This window comes from Culex quinquefasciatus, chromosome 2, assembly GCF_015732765.1.
Source record: "Culex quinquefasciatus strain JHB chromosome 2, VPISU_Cqui_1.0_pri_paternal, whole genome shotgun sequence".
In the NCBI taxonomy this organism is placed as follows: domain Eukaryota; kingdom Metazoa; phylum Arthropoda; class Insecta; order Diptera; family Culicidae; genus Culex; species Culex quinquefasciatus.
In genome coordinates this window covers 192,627,804-192,648,239 of record NC_051862.1, presented here as the reverse complement: position 1 = coordinate 192,648,239, position 20,436 = coordinate 192,627,804, and the positions used below count along the sequence as shown (strand labels likewise).

General features: G+C 35.2%; 2 protein-coding genes across 8 annotated transcripts in view; one reads left to right on the top strand and one right to left on the bottom strand.

The window, feature by feature from the left end:
• The window catches only part of LOC6031882 (calcium uptake protein 1 homolog, mitochondrial), a 51,932-nt gene that overhangs the window by 13,181 nt on the left and 18,315 nt on the right, over positions 1–20,436 (bottom strand). The window lies entirely within an intron of this gene.
• Positions 8,483–20,320, top strand: LOC6031883 (carbohydrate sulfotransferase 11). Its single transcript, XM_038255884.1, has 5 exons — positions 8,483–9,745; positions 15,139–15,520; positions 15,580–15,851; positions 15,913–16,196; positions 18,102–20,320. The coding sequence occupies exons 1-5, from the start codon at positions 9,500–9,502 to the stop codon at positions 18,235–18,237; spliced, it is 1,320 nt and encodes a 439-aa protein (XP_038111812.1). The 5' UTR covers positions 8,483–9,499; the 3' UTR covers positions 18,238–20,320.

The window sequence follows — 20,436 nt, the reverse complement described above, 5'->3', positions numbered from 1 at the left end:
TTCTAATAATGACGTGCATCCTCCACTTTCGAGTTCTGTGTGATCAAGAACTTGAAAGCAATTACATACCGAACCCACATAGGACAGCGGGCCAGGCCTTATTTACTCGTCCTGATTCGCGACGATTCTACCTCCAAAGCTAACATTTACCTACCAGCAGCACTAACTAAAGTGCCAACAAGCCCGATATGTACAGCTCTATAGTAGCTGCCACTTGGCGTCATCATCACATCATCGTCTTTTCGTACTGGGAATACAATAAATCCCGGACCGGTTGTGAGGAAACGGGGGTAGTGGACGGCCCCCCGGGGGGTGGACGCACAAGGACGCGAAGGGGACAGTTATATCCGGTTCTATTTTTAGACCCCCTGTTCCAATTTAGTTCGTGCAGCAGGCAAAAACATAACGAGTTTCAAACGTACACTCACTCGCTCTGTCTCTCTTTGAACAGGTTGATAAATGTTCCGGTGACAGCTTGCATGGCAAAAAGCTTTCACTCTCACACGTGCAGCACACGTACACGCGCACACATACGGACTCTCACATTGAATGGCAAGGATTGCATTGCGACAGGCGAGCAGGACACTTATCCTTGAGTGCTCGGTCAGCCATTAATTATTTAGCATTGCTAGTTTTTTTTGCTTCTTTTTTATTTGGATCAGGAAACTTTCCATGAAACGTACTCACTTTTTTGTGACACACTGTATTCAGTCTATTCCCTGTTTGGCACCACATTTTCCAGCTTCCAAAACATTCATCAAAAGCACACCCCAATTTGGCCAAAAGAAAACAAAAATCAAAACGATTTGCATGACACGCTCCGGCACGTTATCCTTTGCATGTCACACAGATCAGGGCACGTGATGAGGCGTGATGCAATTATCTTTTGATATACAAGGACCGTTCCGCGTGGTCCAAAAATAAGTGCAGTGTCGGAAAATGAGTTCGGCGAGGTTGACAGCTTGACGGTAATTCATAAATATTTATGTGATTTATTCGCGTTGAAGTAATCGATCTTTATAATCGAAATATATACTTTCTAAACTACAGTTCAGACTCAAATTTCCGAAGCCTTTGGATTTGTTTTTAAATTTGGACAATCGAATCATCGGATAATCGAATCATGATTTTTTTTTTTTTGTTATCGATAAGAATTTTGAAGCATAAGCAAATTTCTATTCGACATATATCAACATTAATTTGGCTTATAAGGGAAAATTATTAAAATTTTAGTTTACGGATCCGCAAAGTGCCTAGCGCTTTAAATATTTTCCATTAAATTTTATTTTTTTTTAAATGATGATTTTTGGAACTTGAAAAAAAAATCATATTTAATTATTTTACACCAAACATCGACATCTGGAGCAAATCAGGACAATAGTAGCAAATTAAGACTGCTGTTTAAGTCATAATTTTTTGAATAATGTTCAGATTATTTTATAATAACAAAACAATAAGTACACCGATTTTCAATTTTATTGCTCTAAAATATCCTGTACCGATTCAGACTGCATTCCCGATTTCCTCTAGATGGCGGTAGTGACTTAAAGATAATTTGTAAAACATGTTTTATATAAAACATGAAATTCTTAAATTTTCTAAAAATTTACATTGGTTGGTATCATTCATTTGTTTTCGTTTCTCGTTTTTTTTTAAGTTTTAAGCTTTTGCAGTCATTTCATATAAAAAATAAAAGAAATATATTAATAAGAATTTTAAGATTATTAATATGAAATAATTTGAATCACATTGGATTAAAAAATATGATTCATACAAATCCAAAGCACATCAAAGAACAAAAAATAAGTTTAAAAAAAATTAAACCAGCTAAAAACTGCTGTTTTTATTTAGATTGAAGCAAAGATTATCATCAATTATCAGTATTAAGCTAACTCTATGATTTTAAGCTTGAAAAAGAGTTGCGTTGGAGAATTTCAACGGTGTGCGTCGCGGTCCTCACGCAGGATTTTCGTTGCCGTTTCCGTCTTTGTTGTCCTTCCGATTGTGTGTGTATTTCGATCCGGGCGGTTTCGCGTTTTCGCATTTTATTTCGTTTTATCTTTCCACAGCCGGCTGTCTAAGATTCAATCATTTATGCTAAACTCAACACCAAATAACCGGGAATAGTCTCATCCGCATCCTCCGACTGATTGCCTTGAGAATGCATAATATATCACACCATTAAACAAAATTTATTGATTATTGGGTCGCATCATCATCCTCTATGTTGAATCCTGGCCATTACCCTTACCCACTAACAAAATCCCAAGTAGAAGTAGTTTTCCGGCACACGCGGGGGTGTGGATATCGTATAGAACCCACCCTTGGTAGCAGCCTGTGCTAACTAACATTCCCGTCCCATTCCCTCGAGATCTACAAACTGACATGGCGGGCGCCGTTGGTGGCCAACGACTGTTTCCTATTCGCACCGGCTCTAGTTTGGATGATCGTGATGTTTTGTCTTTTCAGCGCATTCATGAATGCTGTTGATAAGGGAAACATCATTTGATCGTTGAAGCGTGTGACCGGTTGTGTTGATGGGATATTATGGTCCTGTTCAGCAACGGATAAGGACAACCATGGGTGGTCTCTCATGCTCATGCTCATGCTCAACTCTATGATTTTAAGCTTGAAAAACATAACACATTTAATCAAAAACTAAGATTTTTCAAAAATTCTCGGGATTTAAAAAATATGTTTTCCGTTTCCCGGGAAATTCAAAACCCCGGGAAAATCGGACACCCTACAAGCATGCTACATTAGGATGTAACAAAAATGATTTTTTGGCGGGCATTCAAGGGTTTGTTCCGGTGGACATACTAAGCCCAAATCTAAAATATAAGCTTGATTGGACGTAACAGCAGCTGGCGCTTTGCATTTGAATTTTAAATGGGATTTATCCCGTAAAAAAAGATTTTTTCCAAAAATTTCACTTTTTGAGGCATTTTGGCCACTGAAGCGTTTATATACACTCTAATGCTACATATGGCTATAAACGCAGAAAAATGCACATCAAATGGTTTTCAGTTGATTAAACTTCTATTTTCATTAAAATTTAGAAGTTTTTCGAAAACATATTTCTTACCCACTGATTTACGTAAATTTTGAAAAATATTTGCAACGGCCTTATAAACTTGTGTGGAAAATAATATAAAACCATCTTTTGAAAAAAAAATTAAGCACATTTTGACAGCATTTCTTCAAACATAAAAAAAAATCTAAATTAAAAAAAAACCGTTCATATAACGTCATGCTTCGAATTCCCGGAAACTTCGAAACCCGAATACCTCATATTGTTCTATCAATTATTTAGATATAAGTTCGCATAATAACTGTCAACACTGTGTCATTTGATGAATTTTAACACCAACTTACATTTCAAATTGTTTTGGACGCCGTAGTGAAAATAGTAGTTTATGCAACAAGTTGCAAAAAGAGGATTTTTTCAGCACGAGTCGTACATTTATCCAACGAGGTTCACCGAGTTGGATAAATACGAAGAGTGTTGAAAAAATCAAGTTTTGCAACGAGTTCAATACAACATTTTTTGCAATTCCGAAAAACACACACTGAGTGAACTTTTATGTCAAATTTTCATGTATTTTGTCAATAAAACGTTTAAATCAAAAAAATGTTGAAAAGTGTTAATTTTCGAAACAAGTGCTGAAAAGTTCAACTTTTCAGCACCCATTTGAGTGCTGAAAAGTAGAACTTTTCAGCATTTATTTTGAAAATAGTAGTTTATGCAACAAGGTGCAAAAAGAGGATTTTTTCAGCACGAGTCGTACATTTATCCAACGAGGTTCACCGAGTTGGATAAATACGAAGAGTGCTGAAAAAATCATGTTTTGCAACGAGTTCCATACAACATTTTTTGCAATTCCAAAAAACACACACTGAGTGAACTTTTATGTCAAATTTTCATGTATTTTATCAATAAATCGTTTAAATCAAAAAAATGTTGAAAAGTGTTACTTTTCGAAACAAGTGCTGAAAAGTTCAACTTTTCAGCACCCATTTGAGTGCTGAAAAGTAGAACTTTTCAGCATTTATTTAGAAAAGTGTTGCTATTCGATTCTGTTATTTTTGGTACAGAAAAGTAGGCTATTTCGTCGTTCAAGAATGACAGGAAAAGTAAATAGTTTCACGACGGAATTGCAAAAAATGAGTTTTCGGAACTCGAAGCAAAACTGTCCGGATTTTGAATCAGCTTCTATCAGTGTCCGGGATTCAAAGCACAACAAATCATTTTAATTTTAAAATTCTAATGAAAAGACATACTTTGTATGATTTCTCTTAAAATTAACTGTTTATTCTACATCCTGATGATATTTTTACATTTCTAACTTATTACATGATTTTTTGCCAGCTATAACAAAAGTGATATGCTACTAAGTGTCCGGATTTCGAATCATGACGATATTATCGATAGGTATTTTTCATAAAAATGATACTGATTTAAAGCTTGACGTGAAAAGAGATGCACTAGGGGAAGAGCATCTAATTCCAGCCCGCCTCTAATGTTGCCATATCAGCACTTTGACGTTCAATTACAGCTCATTGAAAGCTTTTTCAACTGAAATCGAGTGCTAAATAACTCAATAAGAAGTGAGCAAGCAAGTTTCTATAAAAAAATTAGCTAAATTAGTTGTTTAAAAAGTGAAAATATGCAAATTGGATGGAGTTAAGAGCGAGTGCTTAACCAGCGAAACATACGAGAATTTCCCCTATCTATTTTTTTAATGTGAAAAGCAACCTTACAGGCTTGCTGGCAAAGGGTAAATTAAGTGATGCAATAAATCAATTTCACTGATGCACTCTAGCTGATCTATTTTTAAAATCAACAACCCTCCCTTGAGGCATACTGATTTAATGACAACTGTAATTTGATTTCCTCCCCGCTCGATATCTCCTATGATAAATAGAATCGCAAGAATATGAAATCCCCCTGCTGACAGACGTGCGACAGCGTCGTCCTCCTCACGCGATCTGGAAACTAATCGAATGCAATTTGGCGCCAATTGCAGCACACTCTTGCACTGCTGGGGTGCAATGACATGGCAAAAAAAACAAACGAAAAAGTTCCACTCACAGAGTACGGAAAGAGGCCTGTTGCTGGATTGCAAGGATTCCGCCCATATACGATGACGATGGAGAAAGGCAGAAAATGGGGTGGCGATGGGGGGGGGGCTCGATGCCAAAAAAAGAGGCACAAACAGAAACTTGTGTATCATCCAGCCATCAGGTGTGTGATTTGGATCCACCACGGAACACGAAGGGGCAGTAAGGCAAAGCTGTTGCGCGAAGATTCCGGGGGGATTTTGGAGGAAATACTTTTTTAACCGGGAGGAAACGTTCCGCGAGGTATTACGGAAATGAAAATTTTTAACGATTGTTGTTTTCACTGTATTGCTTTATTCCAAACATAGAGTGGATTGCCTTTTACAGATAATTTGTTCGGAAGACATGGGCAATTATCGCTTCATTTTCAAAATATTTTGAGCTGCTTCAAATAAGTTAAAAAAATTGCATTCTGAAAATTCCAAATGCAAAATCGATTTACTGAATAGTTTTTATGTTTCAGATGCTGATGCTGATATTTTTGTTCTCATTTAAGTTTCAAAATTGAGTTTTTTCAGCTTTAATTTTTTTTTTCATTTCATTTCATGTTATTAGGTTGCTTTAACAATTACATTGATGCAGTTGTTATCCTGAGCTGAGATATGGACTGCCTTTCAACAGCTGATTTGTTCAAAATGGGGAGAGAATTTACTGGTACTAAGGAGAACGAATTGGATAGAGAAGGAAAAAAATGCAAAAATAACCTTCGAAATAAGCTTAAATTATTAAAAATTCGCTGATGGGTTTAGTAAATTAAATGCACACCCTTTGGTTATGAGTGGTTATGGTTAATGTTTTTTGAAAATTTATTGAATTTTCTGTCAGTCTAACTTCGCTTTTTGCCGTTTCGAAAGCAGGCAATGTTTTGTTTGGTTTACCATTCTGTGCATTGTCCTGAAGTTTGGTTGAATTTGGTTGCTGGAGTCCCGATTTATAATTAAAAATGTTGTCGCATTTACAGAAATTTACAGAGTGCGTCAGGATAGCACGACAAGATTGAAACTTCTTACGTAAAAAAAGTGACAAAAATGCACGGAGTATTTTTGTTTTTATTATGAAATTTGGGGATCTGCAAAAATTGCGTTTTTAACTCAATATGGCCCAAAATGCACGTTCGACGATATATCACGACAACTTAGAAATGAGACCCAGATAAAATGTGATTTTTCTTTTTTTTTATATCATTTAATGATTTGGAATCTTATTTTTTTAATTGAGTTGTATGAACTTATAAGCAGTTTAAATACAATACTGGAGTTTTTTTTTTGAAAAGGTCCAATGAACCAAATTTTCAGTTTTTGCTTTTTGGGTGTTTTTTAATAACCCTGACTCAAGGCGGTTTCAAAAACACCCAAAAAGCTAAAATTGAAAATTTGGTTTATTGGACCTTTTAAAAAAAAACTCCAGAATAAAACTTTTCAAGTAACCTGTGCAGCGTTTTGAAGAAATTTTGAGAAAATCATTCCAAACTTTAAAAGATCAATGATTTTCTATAAGCTGTTACAATTCCATAAATAATGGTTTAGCTTGAATGAAATTAATTCCAAAATCCGGATACTTTAAATAATATTAATTTCAACAACAATTTTTCTGAAAATTATTTAAATTCTACCATCTTTTGCCATTCAATGACCGACATCTTAAACATGATGTCGATGCAAATCGCAATGAAAAATTCCCTGACTTTATGAGACAGCTAAAAATATTGTATACTTTTTTTAAGGCATATTGTTGATATGGTTTGATGGTTTGATGAAATTTCCCTATAAATTTGCTCGAAAATTTGAAAACCATAATTCAGTTTTGTCTTTACTTTCTTTATCTTTAGGCTGATACAAATTTTATATAAAGTTTGTTGTTAATCGACTCGTACAAGTTTGTTCAATGTTTTTTTTTTGCAATTAATATTTTTTTGCCTCCTGATTTTTTGAAGAGCTTTTGAAGGGGGGGTGGGGAAACTTAAAATAATAATGCAATGACCTTATCTAAGTAACTAGAAACCATGTTCGATGTTATTTATGTAAGTTATACGAAATTTTCCTTCGAAATGGAAATGGTCAGTCGTAGATTCTAAAAATAAATGTTTTTTTGAAATCAAAATAAGGTTTAAAAACTTGAACACGACGCAGGATTTTTCGAATTCAATTTTACATGAATGAAATATGCTATGAAATATAAAATCCAAACATTTACAATTTCAAAGGCCTCAAAATTCAATTACTTTTCAGGCCATATAAAAATCTAAGACAAATACAGGTTTTCCCTTAATTCCCGTAAATGTCTTTTAAAATGGTCACCATGTAAAAAAACAATAGATATGGCAAATTAGAGTTGTAACAAGAGACTGGAAGAATACAGGCTGAACAAATGAAAACTCAAATTTCACCATACAAAAAAAACAATACAACATTTAAAAATAAGATATATTTTCTGAACAAATGATACTTTATTTTATTGATTGTGTTTATTTTTGTATTCATGAAGTCTTTTGAAAAGATTTTTAAGATGCGGTAATGTTTTATACCAGCGATTCTCAAAGGGGGTACCGGGCATACTTGATTTACATGGTAGGGGCTACCGGCCTAGAAAAAGGTTGAGAATCGCTGTTTTATACAATAAATATCAGTCCAAAGTCACACATTGATTTATTTTCAGATGATGATACATTAGGAACTATTGGATCGATTTCAATTTGAAAAAAATATGAGTGAAATTTATGGTTAAAGGTCCTAATTTGAATAAAAGGGTTGATTTTGAAATTTAACAAAATTTCATAAAAAAACAATAATGGAAAACGGCTGACTAAGTTAAAACCAATACAAATAAAAATCCAAGAACATCTCATTTTTGAGAGAGTTTCTCTTTTATATGACGCGGTTAAATCAAAGATTAATTATGAATAAAATTTAATTACAAAGCCTACTTTGATGGAGTCTTTTCTAGGCAGGAATCTGTAAAGCGAACAAATTAAAGAATGATTCAAAACTTCGAACTTTAATAAGAATTATTCAAAAATGTTTACCAAGCTAATGGTATTGGTATTTCAACTCAAAATCTATTCGCTCAAGCACCACTTATCACCATTGCTGTATTTCACAACATTATCTGATTAAACTGGAAATTTCTAACACAACATCCAGAACACAACACAACACCAAACAACCGCTCAAACCCTTCGAGAAACAAAACAAAAATTCCTTCCCTTCATTATCAGTAACCAGTAAACGCTCTCCAACAGGGAAATATTGATAAAAGAGAGAAACAGAGAGAGTTTTCCTCGACGCAGAGAATTTTCCCTGCTCGGGAATTTTTCGCGCTCTCTCTCTTGAAAGTGAGGCTCGCTTGCCTTGGCGAACCCTCCAGAAAGCTCGCGCGCGTCATTCCCTTCGCGAGACTGCATTCAACAAGGTGGCCACAGGAGAACCTTCCCGCGCGCGCTGTTCCTGTATTTTCGACGGTCGTCCTTTTTTTTCTTTCTTGGAAAAGAACCGTACGTTGGTATTCGTGAGAGGGGCGGATGTTGTTGTGGTGCTAAGTTAGTGTGTTATCATCAGCATTCGTCCTCGTCGCCGTCGTGGCCAGGATCTATTTTTAGCACTCGGGGACGAAACGGGACGGGATTTTCCGCGAAAGCTTCTCGTTGGGCAAGGTGCTGGGGCGAGGGTTAAGTGGGTGGTGCATGTTTTGAGTCCTTGTCGTCGTCGTCGTCGGCTGTGTAAATGAAAATTCTGTGCGAGGATAATCGCTGACTTGGATTGAGACATCCTGCAAGGATAACATTCACAGTGTCAGAGTGGGTGTGTGTGCGAGATATCGTAAATGTCAAAAGTTTTTCCTTGGCGCTGAGGAAAACCACCCCCTTGGGCGTGAAGGAAACAAAGGAAAAGCGTCCCGTGAGTCCTGTCGGAGCGGTCCAGTCACAAGGAGGAAAACCATGTTTGGACCGAGTGTAATGAGTGTGAAAAAGGTGAAAAGTTCTGATTCTTCGCCGAATCTAGTCTGAGAGTGTGCCCAGCAAACACACCCTAGCGGAGAACACCCTGAAGAGAGTGTGTTGTGCTCCAGACTGGATACAAACAAAAAGGACACCCCCGCCGAGATAGTGAATGGCTTAATTAAGGGGTGCCACCTCCTTCGTCAAGTGAACCTCTTGTTTAAAACCGCTTCGGCTCATAACAAGTGTGTGCTAATCGATTTTCCCTCCATGAATCATCGTCTGAACCCTGCCTGAGACCTCTTTCGTCGTCGTTATCATCGATCGGCAAGAAGAAGAATAAGCATGAAGCCCGCTGATAAGACTTGTTGGGGGGAGTGTTAAAACTCAGCAGGTTCGAAGCCACTACCGCAATGCTAGTAGGTGGCCATCAATCTCGACAACATGACCAACAGGGGATCATCGTCAGCTTCACCTCCAGACTCCAGCACCAGGCATCAGAAGAAGAAGCACCGTAAGCTGGGGCTGCTGGCCGCGATGCCGAAGCTCAACCGGCGGCGGTTCTATCTCGCCCTCAAGGTGATGCTGCTGTTTGTGGTGTTTGGGCTGTACTTTGTGCTGCTGCTGCGGGAGTCCATGTCGGCGTTTTCCGCCGGGGGAAGGGGGAAAAGCAGCGGGAAAGTTGAACAGGTAGGTGGGGGTGGATTTTAAAGAAAATGCAAAATTTCAACAAACAATTGATAATAATGGAAAAAAAATCTAAAAAATTAAATTGAACCAAATTTCAATAAAAATGAATAAATAATATTTAAAAATTAAATCCAAGTTTAAAAAATGTATTGTAAAGTTAAATTATATTCAACACATCATAAAGCTTAAAAAAAATTATTTAAGGTGTTTACCCTTGGCCCTGGTAAGGCCCTCATAATTTTAAAGCATTATTTTCTTATTTTGAAACAAAAAGAATCACATGATAAATAACATTTTAGCATTTGTGTTACTGAAGGAAATTGCAAAATTTCAATAAACTCATGATTTTTTTCTTTTAATTTCGCGTCTGTTTCCAACATGTTGTCTCAAAAATAATTTTTCAGGTTTAAAAGGGACCAATATGATAAAACATGCAAAAATTAACATTGTACAAATTATTGCAAAAATATTATAATCGGTTACATGGTTTTAACCTAGAACATTTCTTTCTCGGCACTATTTTTTCTCTTTAGTTTTGGGGAAAATTTTATAAATTTTTCAAACTAAATTTGTTTTGCCTTAACGACAAAATCTCAGCTAAAATAATATTCGAAGAAGGGATCCCTCAATTATTTTTGACCTAAAATCGAATTTCGGGCAAAGTCATAGAAATAGCCAAGTTTAACTTTAAGTCTTCTGGTCCATTTTAGAGCACAGTTATATCAAACTATATCTTTATTACTTGGAGATATTTTAATTTTTATTTTAAAAAAAACAGGATTTTTCAAGGGTTTCCAGAAGCGTTAATTACTTGCCAGTTTTCCAATTAATTACTCAAATTACTGGTCCAAAATGATTAATTACATAAATTACTTAATTACTTTTTACTACGACAAAAAACATTTAATTTAAATTTAAGTATTCATTTCTACGGTTCTAAACTAAATTATTTATAAATAGCTCATTCGATAGCTCTTTCAAAAATTATTATTGGGCATTTTTCGGAAAAATAGCAAATAGCCTTGTAGTTCTTGCAAAAAAAAAACATATTTTATTAATTATTTAATAAAAATGAATAGATTTCGGATTCACAAAAAAAAATCACTGGGAAATATATCATGGCGTTGCTTTTTGTTGTTAATCAGCTTCGATAAACAACATGATAAAAATAAATTTTAGGAGAGTTTTAGGAGAGAACTATGGTGAATAAGGCCTAGGCTTCTACATACAGAACCAGTCTTTTTTAATCTTTGTTATTCACTCTTATTTGGAATTAATAAAATACTGTTATAATAGATTATATATAAAAAGTAAATAGTTTCGTTAAAGAAGTACAATTTAAAAAAAAATCAATTACTTTAATTACTCAAAAATTACTTTAATTACCAATTATTTACATTAAATTACTCTAATTATCATGAATTACTAAGTAATTAAATAATTACTTAATTACCAGCTAAAATCAAAGTAATTATTAATTACTTGCCAGTCTGAGGCCTTGCTGGAAACCCTTGGGATTTTTGTAATTTCTGAGTGATTTTCCTTTTAATCATCTCGCTAAAAGTTTGTATGACATAATCAGATAACACAAAAAGTTTCGTTTCGTTTTCGTTTTACGGAGCAAGGTGGGGGACGCGGCCTCAAGTCAGTCCAAGTCCGGTTTCTTGTGGAAAAAAGGGTAGTGGCCGAACTAGTATTGCATACCAAATGAACACCACCGGAAGATATAGGGGATCGGGAGGGGGAAGGTGAAAGAAAATTAGTGTAGATGTGAGTAGTAAGAACTTGGATGACTTAAGCAGTTACGTTAATCTAACTTTAAAACTGAATATAGGAAATCTAAAATTATGATTCAATCAAAAACTCAATTGAGATTTATACAAAGGGAACCTATGATGTATTTCAAATCTAAAGGTATTCAAAGAAATTAACTGGAAAATGAAAGATGAAAACTAACTTGTCAAGGGCATTTTTTCTGGACCCCGTCCTGTCGCGTCCGTCAGTAGTCTTGTCGTACACTGCAACTAACTTTAATTTAACTAATCATTTATGTTCAATTATTCATTTCAGAAAAAACTAACTAACTTGAAACAACAACCTCAACTAAACTGTCTGAAAGTAACTTGAATCTCAAATCCCCGAAATTTTAATTACAAAGCCAAATATTTCTTTGCCTATTTTTAAAACCTGTCTTGCTGCTTCCAAAAACAATAAACATTAATAAAACGTTCATATTTTACAAGTTGAACACTCGTTGTTAATACGACTATTTCGTGCCTTCCATTTCATTAGGGCACACAAGCTCTGCAAACAAGAGTGTATCCCTATCATATATCTTATGTAATTTGAGTGAAAGAGACACAATCCTGTTCACACCTGTGTGTCCTTTTGAAATGTTAGGCTCTATTTGATCGTCAAAACTCCAGTAGATCCTCGATTCGCAACAATGATCGATACAACCATAATCCGAAAACCGTTAGTTCAACAGATTAACGAATTTTGTCCGATATCATTTCATTATTGATTGATCGAGACTCTATGGATTTTTGACAATTCAGAATGGTTAGTATACCACTTCAATTGAAATCAGAAATTCTGATAGCATTACTAAACTGGCTTACACATAACTGAAGTCTGGAATTATTAAACAACCTAGAAAAGATACAAAAACTAACTATTCCTCCCCATTTTCAAACAGTTTTAAACCTGTTTCTAACAGATTTTACGAACAAGAATATTGAGACTCGAATAAAAAATTTCAATATCTTGTAATTTTACATATTATAAAAGCTGTGATTTCTATCAACACAAGTATATAAATATAAAATAAATGTGTGATATATATCAACATCGGAAACCATCTTGGCAAATAGCCCTGAAACGACGGCAACGTGTGGTTCCATCTCCAGGGCATAATCAGATAACACAAAAAGTGGAATAAAACAAACTACAAAAAAGGAGTAACATTGTTTATAAATTTGATCAATAGAATATTACACTTTGAAAATGTCAAGCGAAAGTTTGAAGAAATTTTTATTTATAGCTGTTGCAACATTGAATAGTATGGGGTAAACCAACACAAAATAGTCCAAATCTTGGTTTTTTTTATTTATTTTGATACTTTTAGAAGCACTTATCATGGTAAGTTAATATAGTTTTTTTTTAATCGATTTGGGCCTGTTAATAACCTAAAAAACCAAGTTTCTTTTTAGATATTTTGCTTGTTTTTTTAGAATGTTTTTAAAAGGATATTTCATATTTGTCATTGTCTAACATAAATAAAATAAGTTAAACTATTAACCCCACAATATTCTGAAAACTGAATATTTCCTATAAAAAATATTTACGAATAAAAAGTTGAATTATGGAAGGTTGAAAACTTGGTTGGTTGAATATTACCACTTTTTGAGAAATATGCCTAGAGTAATGTGTAAAAATGTAAAATTCAACACACTGCAAAAAAAAAGACTTTTGGAAGGTTGCAAATTTGGTAGGAATATTACCGCCTTTTTAAGTAATTTTACCTTAAAAGATGTGTAAAAATGTAAACCTGATGAAAATTCACCAAAAACTGATGAAAATTCACCAGTTCCTGATGTAATATTCACATATTTCTAACTCAAAATCTGGCCTGTTGAATATTACCATTTTTTTCCAGTGAAGATATTTATAAGAAATTTAAATGAAAACGGTAAAATACTTGTAAATTTTATTCTTACAAAATTGTTCGACTCTTGGATTTTGAAATATTTTCAAATAAATTTATCAGTATCAGTAAATATTGCTTTTTTATCGATTTTAGAGGGGGGGCAAACCCGCTTTTTTAGGAGCAGCTCATTTTTGCTCGCTCATTCAAAAGAGCTCTTTTTCAAAATTTTGATGATGAGGCTAATTTAAGCATGATAACATAGCAAATAAAGTAGTAATCCAGCTGCGTGTAAAAGGCCTGGGTGTAATATAAATTTTGCAATATTTTATGAAATTCTGTGTAATATTACATCCTGAAATATGTAGCTCATCAGTATGGGGAAACTACTTGACCGAAATGTCAGGCTCATATATACTTTTATCCTTTCCATTTTTCATCGGTCTGATGGCCGAGCGGGCTAAGGCGCCAGCCCTTACTGTTGGTGCTAGGTTTGAATCCCATCGGTTTTTACAAAACTTGTACATGCAGCGTGTAATATTCAGTGTCTTTTTTGACGAAGGTGATGTGCATGCTTTTGCATGCGATTTTACCATCGGATTTTTTGCTGGGTATTTATGTTATTGGATTGTTATAAATTATTAATTAATTTAAGAAAAATTATACTAAAACGAGAACATTCGTTTGTAAACAATAGGTTTTGACGATCTCTATGTCTCTATGCTATGTCTGAACTCATCTTTCGAATGCTTGGATGGGGAGAGCACAGAAACTTAAATCAAGGTTTTTGGAGAAAGTTGCGTTTATTTCTGCAGAAATAAAAGAATGCTGATATTTTATTTGGAGAAATATTCTGCGAACTCTTTTCTACATTCTGATTCAATCTATAAATGCCAAAGTTGAACCAGGAAAGAAGATTTTTCCAACATTTCATGGGCTAGTTATCAGTTTTACAGTGAAATTTTCCAAGTTAAGCATTTTAAATGATAAAATTTGTATTCTCTCTTTAATTTGCCGTTATTTTTATCCCAAAATGTTTAATAAAGCATTAAAATGTGTCAAATTACATTTTCAATCCTCAAAAACAAATTTAATTCTACATTATGTCGGAAATTCAACAAATTATAATTAAAAAAAAGACACAAGTTCGAAAATCTTCAGTCTTGGAACGGTTCTTCAAAAACACAGAGTTTCAAAAATAACCGCAGCTCATTTAGGTAAACTACGGTTCGTTCGCTCTTTTTAGTGAACCGACTCTTTTGAGCGGCCCGCTCTTTTGTTGTCCACCTCTAATTGGGATTGTTGTTAAGATGTTACAAAATAAGGGGACAATCGAAAAAAAACTTTAAAAAATATTAAAATCTTCTTTTGAAACCGGTATTAAACTGATTTAAATAATTTTTCGAGCAAGTATTGTTCAAGTTTACATCAATTTGAGACAATATTAATATTAAGATTTTTTGGACAATAAGGCTTGTATTTTCATTTCATTGTAACAAACTAGGGTCAGGAAAATATATTTAAAAAAAATCTACTAATGAACGGTTTGAAGACCAATCAAAAATAAAATCCTGATTAAAATGAGCTGAAAAAAAATGTAAATTAACTTCCAAAAACAGATTCAGCAGAATTAAAACAAGACGATATTCAGAAGTGTAACATTAACAATAAGTTTAAAATCCTTATTAATACAGAAGTAAGAAATAAAAACTACCAGTAGACATCTAATCCTAAACCATTTCAACAGCACAAACCCCCCGCCGAAGGTCGCCTTTCGCGCCCAATCAAAGCTGCCGGCTTCCAGCGGCCGCGCCAAAACAGCATCCACAACCACGGAGGAGACGATACGCTGCAGTCTTCCAAGAATCACCCCCAGCACGATGGCATCACGCCGAACCACTCCACCCTGAACCCGGTGTACGAGTACTCGGAGGAGATGAACGCCGCCGCCGAGGCGGACTTTACCGAGCGCCGGGCCATGCTGTGGAACGTGTGCGCCGACCACCGGATCATCGGCAAGTTCGCACCGAACGCGTGGGAGTTTTTCATCTCGCCGGGGCACGGACTAGCCTGGTGTAACATTTTCAAGGCCGCCAGCAGCACCTGGATGTACTACTTCAACATCTTGGGTAGGTTGTCGCGTGGTTAGGGGTTGCTTCCGGTAATGACTGCATTTTTTACTCCACAGGTGGTTACGACGTCCGGTACCTGCAGCGGACGAGGGCCTCTCCGATCGAGCTAGCCCGCAAGCGGTTCCCGCGACCCAGCACGACCGAGCTGAACGACTACCTGTCGAACACGATCTCGTTCCTGATCGTGCGGGAACCGTTCGAGCGGCTCGTGTCCGCGTACCGGAACAAGCTGGAGGGCTGCCGGAACAAGTACTACAAGCTGCTCGGCGAGCAGATCATCAAAAAGTTCCGCAAAAAGATCAAGGACGGGGAGGGAAGGCTGATTACGGTAAGATCGAGTGACCTTTTTTGAGAAACTTGAATTTTAACCCTCTCTCGCTTCCAAACAGAAATTCCCCAAAGGGCCGACGTTCCGGGAGTTTCTCCAGTTTTTGGTGGCGCACTACAAGAGCGGGGGACGTTTTGACGAGCACTGGAGTCCGGTGTACTCGTTCTGTACGCCGTGCAGCATCAACTTTACGCTGATTGCGAAGGTGGAGACGTTCCAGCGGGACAGCGAGTACATAATACGGCAGGCCGGGCTGGAGACGCTGCTGCTGAACAAGCTGCCGCGCGGGAAGGCTAGGGCGATTGCGAATCGAGCCACCAGCAACACCAGGAACTTGGTGCCGAGGTGAGGAATTTGCTTGCCATCTGTGAGGAAGGCGTTTCTAGGAGGTTTGATAAAAAAAGATCATTTTTCGGGTGATTTTATAGCCTTTTTTTTGTTTTTTTTTTTTTATAAAATTATTTTTATTAGGTCCTTTTCGGTACTGGGCCCTGGTCAAGACCGAGTCGGCTTTTGTAATTACATTTGACTTAATAATTACAGAGGATCTTGTGTGTAAATGTTAGTGGGAGGGGAGCCGATTACCCGCGGCCTACTCGGGATTTTATAGCCTTTCCTCAGTTCAAAAACTCAACCAATATTTTGGAAGGTATACAAATAAGACGAGGGGAACATCGATGCATTCTGTTTCTTTTCTAGAATAAAAATAGAAGTTACTCAATAATCTTTTCAGAGCATAACTTCCTTATTTTCGTTGGAATATGATTGAAATTTCATCAATTTTTTTTTTCATTTGTGGATTTAATGAGTTTGCTTTACTCGGTACTTTGACATAAAATACAGTAGTTGTTCGGTAACTGGGCGCTGTCTAATTGGGCTGCTTTTGACCTGAGCGTTCGATAACTGGGCCGTAGCCCAGTTAAAAGCCTACAAACGTCAAAAAACCTAAACAAACCGAAATGATCGAGGGGTTAATGGATGCAAAATCATATTCAATAAATAAAAAAAAAACTTTTTTCAAACTTTTATTTAATTTCAAGTCACAATCAAAGAATTCTGAAAACTGAGTATTGTAGATACATATGATTAACTTTTATTTTTGTATTTCATCAGGAAAATATTATGCATCGGTGGTCCCCTCGTTTTTCGTTCAGTCCAGTAAGCGAGCAGCATTCGGTGACTGGGCTACGTTATCAGCCCAGTTACCGAACAAGTACTGTATAAAATAAAATTTTCAGCCCCTTCAAAAGCATTCATTGATTTTTTCGTTCTATAATTTGATACTTCCCGCTGTCGATGATATCGACACGGAGACAGTCCACTCTAAATCAAATTATTATTTTTTTAATTCATTACTTGAAATCTTTAAAATATTTCACTAAAAATTATAAACGAATTCGTCATTTTCACATATGTTAATTATAGTTAATAAAATTTTGTTTGTTTTGAATATTTTTTCCAGATATATTTTTATTTAACGAAGTGAAAACCCAAGTTTTGTCCTTAAAATTTGTATCATCAATGAAAAAATAGGCATTTGAACATAACTTTCAAATTTGACAAGAGATTTAGAATTGGATAAAATACGTTGTTGCTTTGGATAGTTTAACTTTTTTATGTTTAGGGTCCTAAAGCCCAATGTTCAACGGCAAAAAAACACGATTAAAAACCATTTTTGATCACTTTTTTCATTTTAATGCAAAAAAAAAAATACAAGACAACATTTGTTCGATGAATCAACTATGGCCCCCTCGAAATGAGTTGTCAAGTTGTTTTTTTTTAAATTGATTTAAAAATCCATTTTAAATCCATTGCGGTTGTATAAAGGGTGATTTTACTAAGAAAAATAAGCTTTATTGTTGTGAACAATAATATCACAAATTTTGGCTTGATTTTACGACCCAATTTCATTTTTTTGTTTCCGCTTCAGAAAAAAAAATACATCTAACATCAAAGTTTAGAAAAATAACACCAAATATCTCATTGTGATTACAAAAAATACCAAGAAGATAAAAAAATTAATTTACATTAGACTTTCAATATTTTTCATTGTTCAGTTCAAAATCGGCCAGGCCTACTGTTTTAAGTTAACCACAGCGATGATTCGTTGAATTCGATTAAATTTGATCACGAATGAGAAATATTTTTGAGTTTTAATGCTTAATTTCAAGAAAACAAGAGTTTCTGGCTTTATTTCTCATTTGTTTGCAAAACTAACAGATAATTTAAATACTTTTTGTTGATTTGCAGATACTTTGCCCAAATCGACGAGCAGCTGCTGACGGAGGTGCTCGAGATCTACCAGCTGGACTTTGAGCTGTTCGGCTACAACAGCACCAAGTACTACAGCTATGTACAGGAAACGCTGGACGGTGCTGGACGGTGAACCGATCAACCATTTATTACAACACAACAACCAACATATATACAAACACACACACAAAAATCCCCCGTTTAATCAAGACTTAAGGCTAGTTGGAGAAAAAGGTGATTTGGGGCTGGAAGAAATCGCATAGAAAAAAAAAACACAAAATCCCTGTTCGATGTTCGTTTTTTGTGAAGGTGTCTCGTTAGAATAGCGTATATACATATATTTATATATTTTTGATAAACCAAAAACAGAAGCAAAAAAAAAATGACAAAAGTTAACGGTTATTTTCGTAGGTTAGTTTCTTATTATACTTTTAATCGGGGTAAAAGTGAAAAACAAGTCAAGGACAGTACACAAATGTCAAAAAGAGCAAGCAAAATTAAAAACGAAAAAAAAAACACAAAATTATGAAGGACTAATCCCACCTAATAGTTTCCAAAAACAAGAAAAACGGAGGGAATTTTACACGCAAAATTTCATCAGTTGAAAGTCCAGCGCCCACTTTAGGAATCGTATTTGCCAACCCGACTTGTTTGATGTGATCAATGTTTTATGTGAATGTACGTCGTCGTCATCGTCCCCCTTCGCGCGCGAATGTTTGTAATTTGCATACAAATTGAGAGAGAGTTTCGTCGCCGCCGTCGCCGCCCTTTTGTGTGCTGATATGTAATTAGCTGATAGCCAACAACCTCCCCTCCCCCCAGGGGAGAGATAGAACTGAGGGCCATAAATCCATAAAAGTTCTGGCGAAAATAGTAGATAGGACTCGCGTGCACAAACACACACCCATACAGTTGGGCACACAATTCGGCTAAACAATGGCTTTTGTGATAATTTTTGCAAGCTATCTTAGTGATCGATGTGGATAAAGTGCCAAATATGTTGTTAAAACTTTCTCTCGAAAAAAAACGAAAAAAAAAACCTTCGCTGCACAATTTTTTCGTTACCCCCTAAAACGCACCTAAAAGTTTATGTGAAATCGTGTCTGTCTGCGAAACTGGAATGCAGCTAGGAAAAAAACTCAGCTAAGGAAAAAAAACTTATGTGAAAAATATTATTCTATATATAAAAATACTAGATGTTGTGAACAAATACTACACCCAACCAAAACCAAAAGCAAAAACCCCAGCACCAAAATGAACCAGATAAACAAAAAAAATCACACAAGTTAAAACAAAACAAGTTGTAAGTTTGACAAACATAGGGAACGAAACGTTGAATCGGAACTGCGAATCTGCTCGAGTTAGTTATACACAAAAAAAAGTTAGTCTCACCATATTGTATGTGTATGTTTAGAAAACAAAACAAAAACAACAAAAAAACGTGTTTCGGAAAACATCTATTTTTATATTGATATTTGAAAAACTATAAACAAAACAAATCTAGGACGATCTAACGAACTAATTCTAAATTTAGGACCCAGCGTATATTTCTCTTGTTTCGGTTTAGAACGCAATCGCAGAACAACAACAACAAAAATCGTTACACTTTTTTATGTTACATTCTCACACCCAGAATTACACACACAACAAAACACTTCTAGAACAGCTTATACAAAAATAAAAACAGAACAAATAACACAAAAATCAATTGTACTATTAAATGTCGTTGTCAACTATGTACCTTATATTTACAAAGAAAAAAATCAAACCCAAACCCTGAACATACTAAGTTTCACACGTACACGAAGTAAAACAAAACACACATACAAAACAGTTCGAGACATCTGTTGTGCTAGAAGTAAACACTTACACAAAAGGCAAATATATACAAAAGAAAATATATAACAGTTCACACCCATGTAACCAACACACCCACACACAAACACACGTTTCAAGCAACAAAAGAAAACAAAAAAAGTAATAACCGAATATTTAGTCATCCCAACCGAAAAAAATAAACAACAACAAACCCAAAAATATTTAACAAACCAAACAACAACGTTTAAATGATTGCAATGAATGCGACAAGAAGATGACGAAGGGAAAGTAACACGCGCGAGTAACAGACTGATTCAATGAAGTAAATTAACGAAAACAAAACAAAAAGTATATTAAAAAATAAAGGAAACCATCTCGTGGCAGTGACGTTCAATCGAGCGCAGTTTGTGGTTGATGCATCCGAACATTCCATTTTATAAATATATTTATAATAAAAAAAAATTCATCATAATATCTCTAAAGACCAAATCTTTGCAAATAAGCAACAAATCAG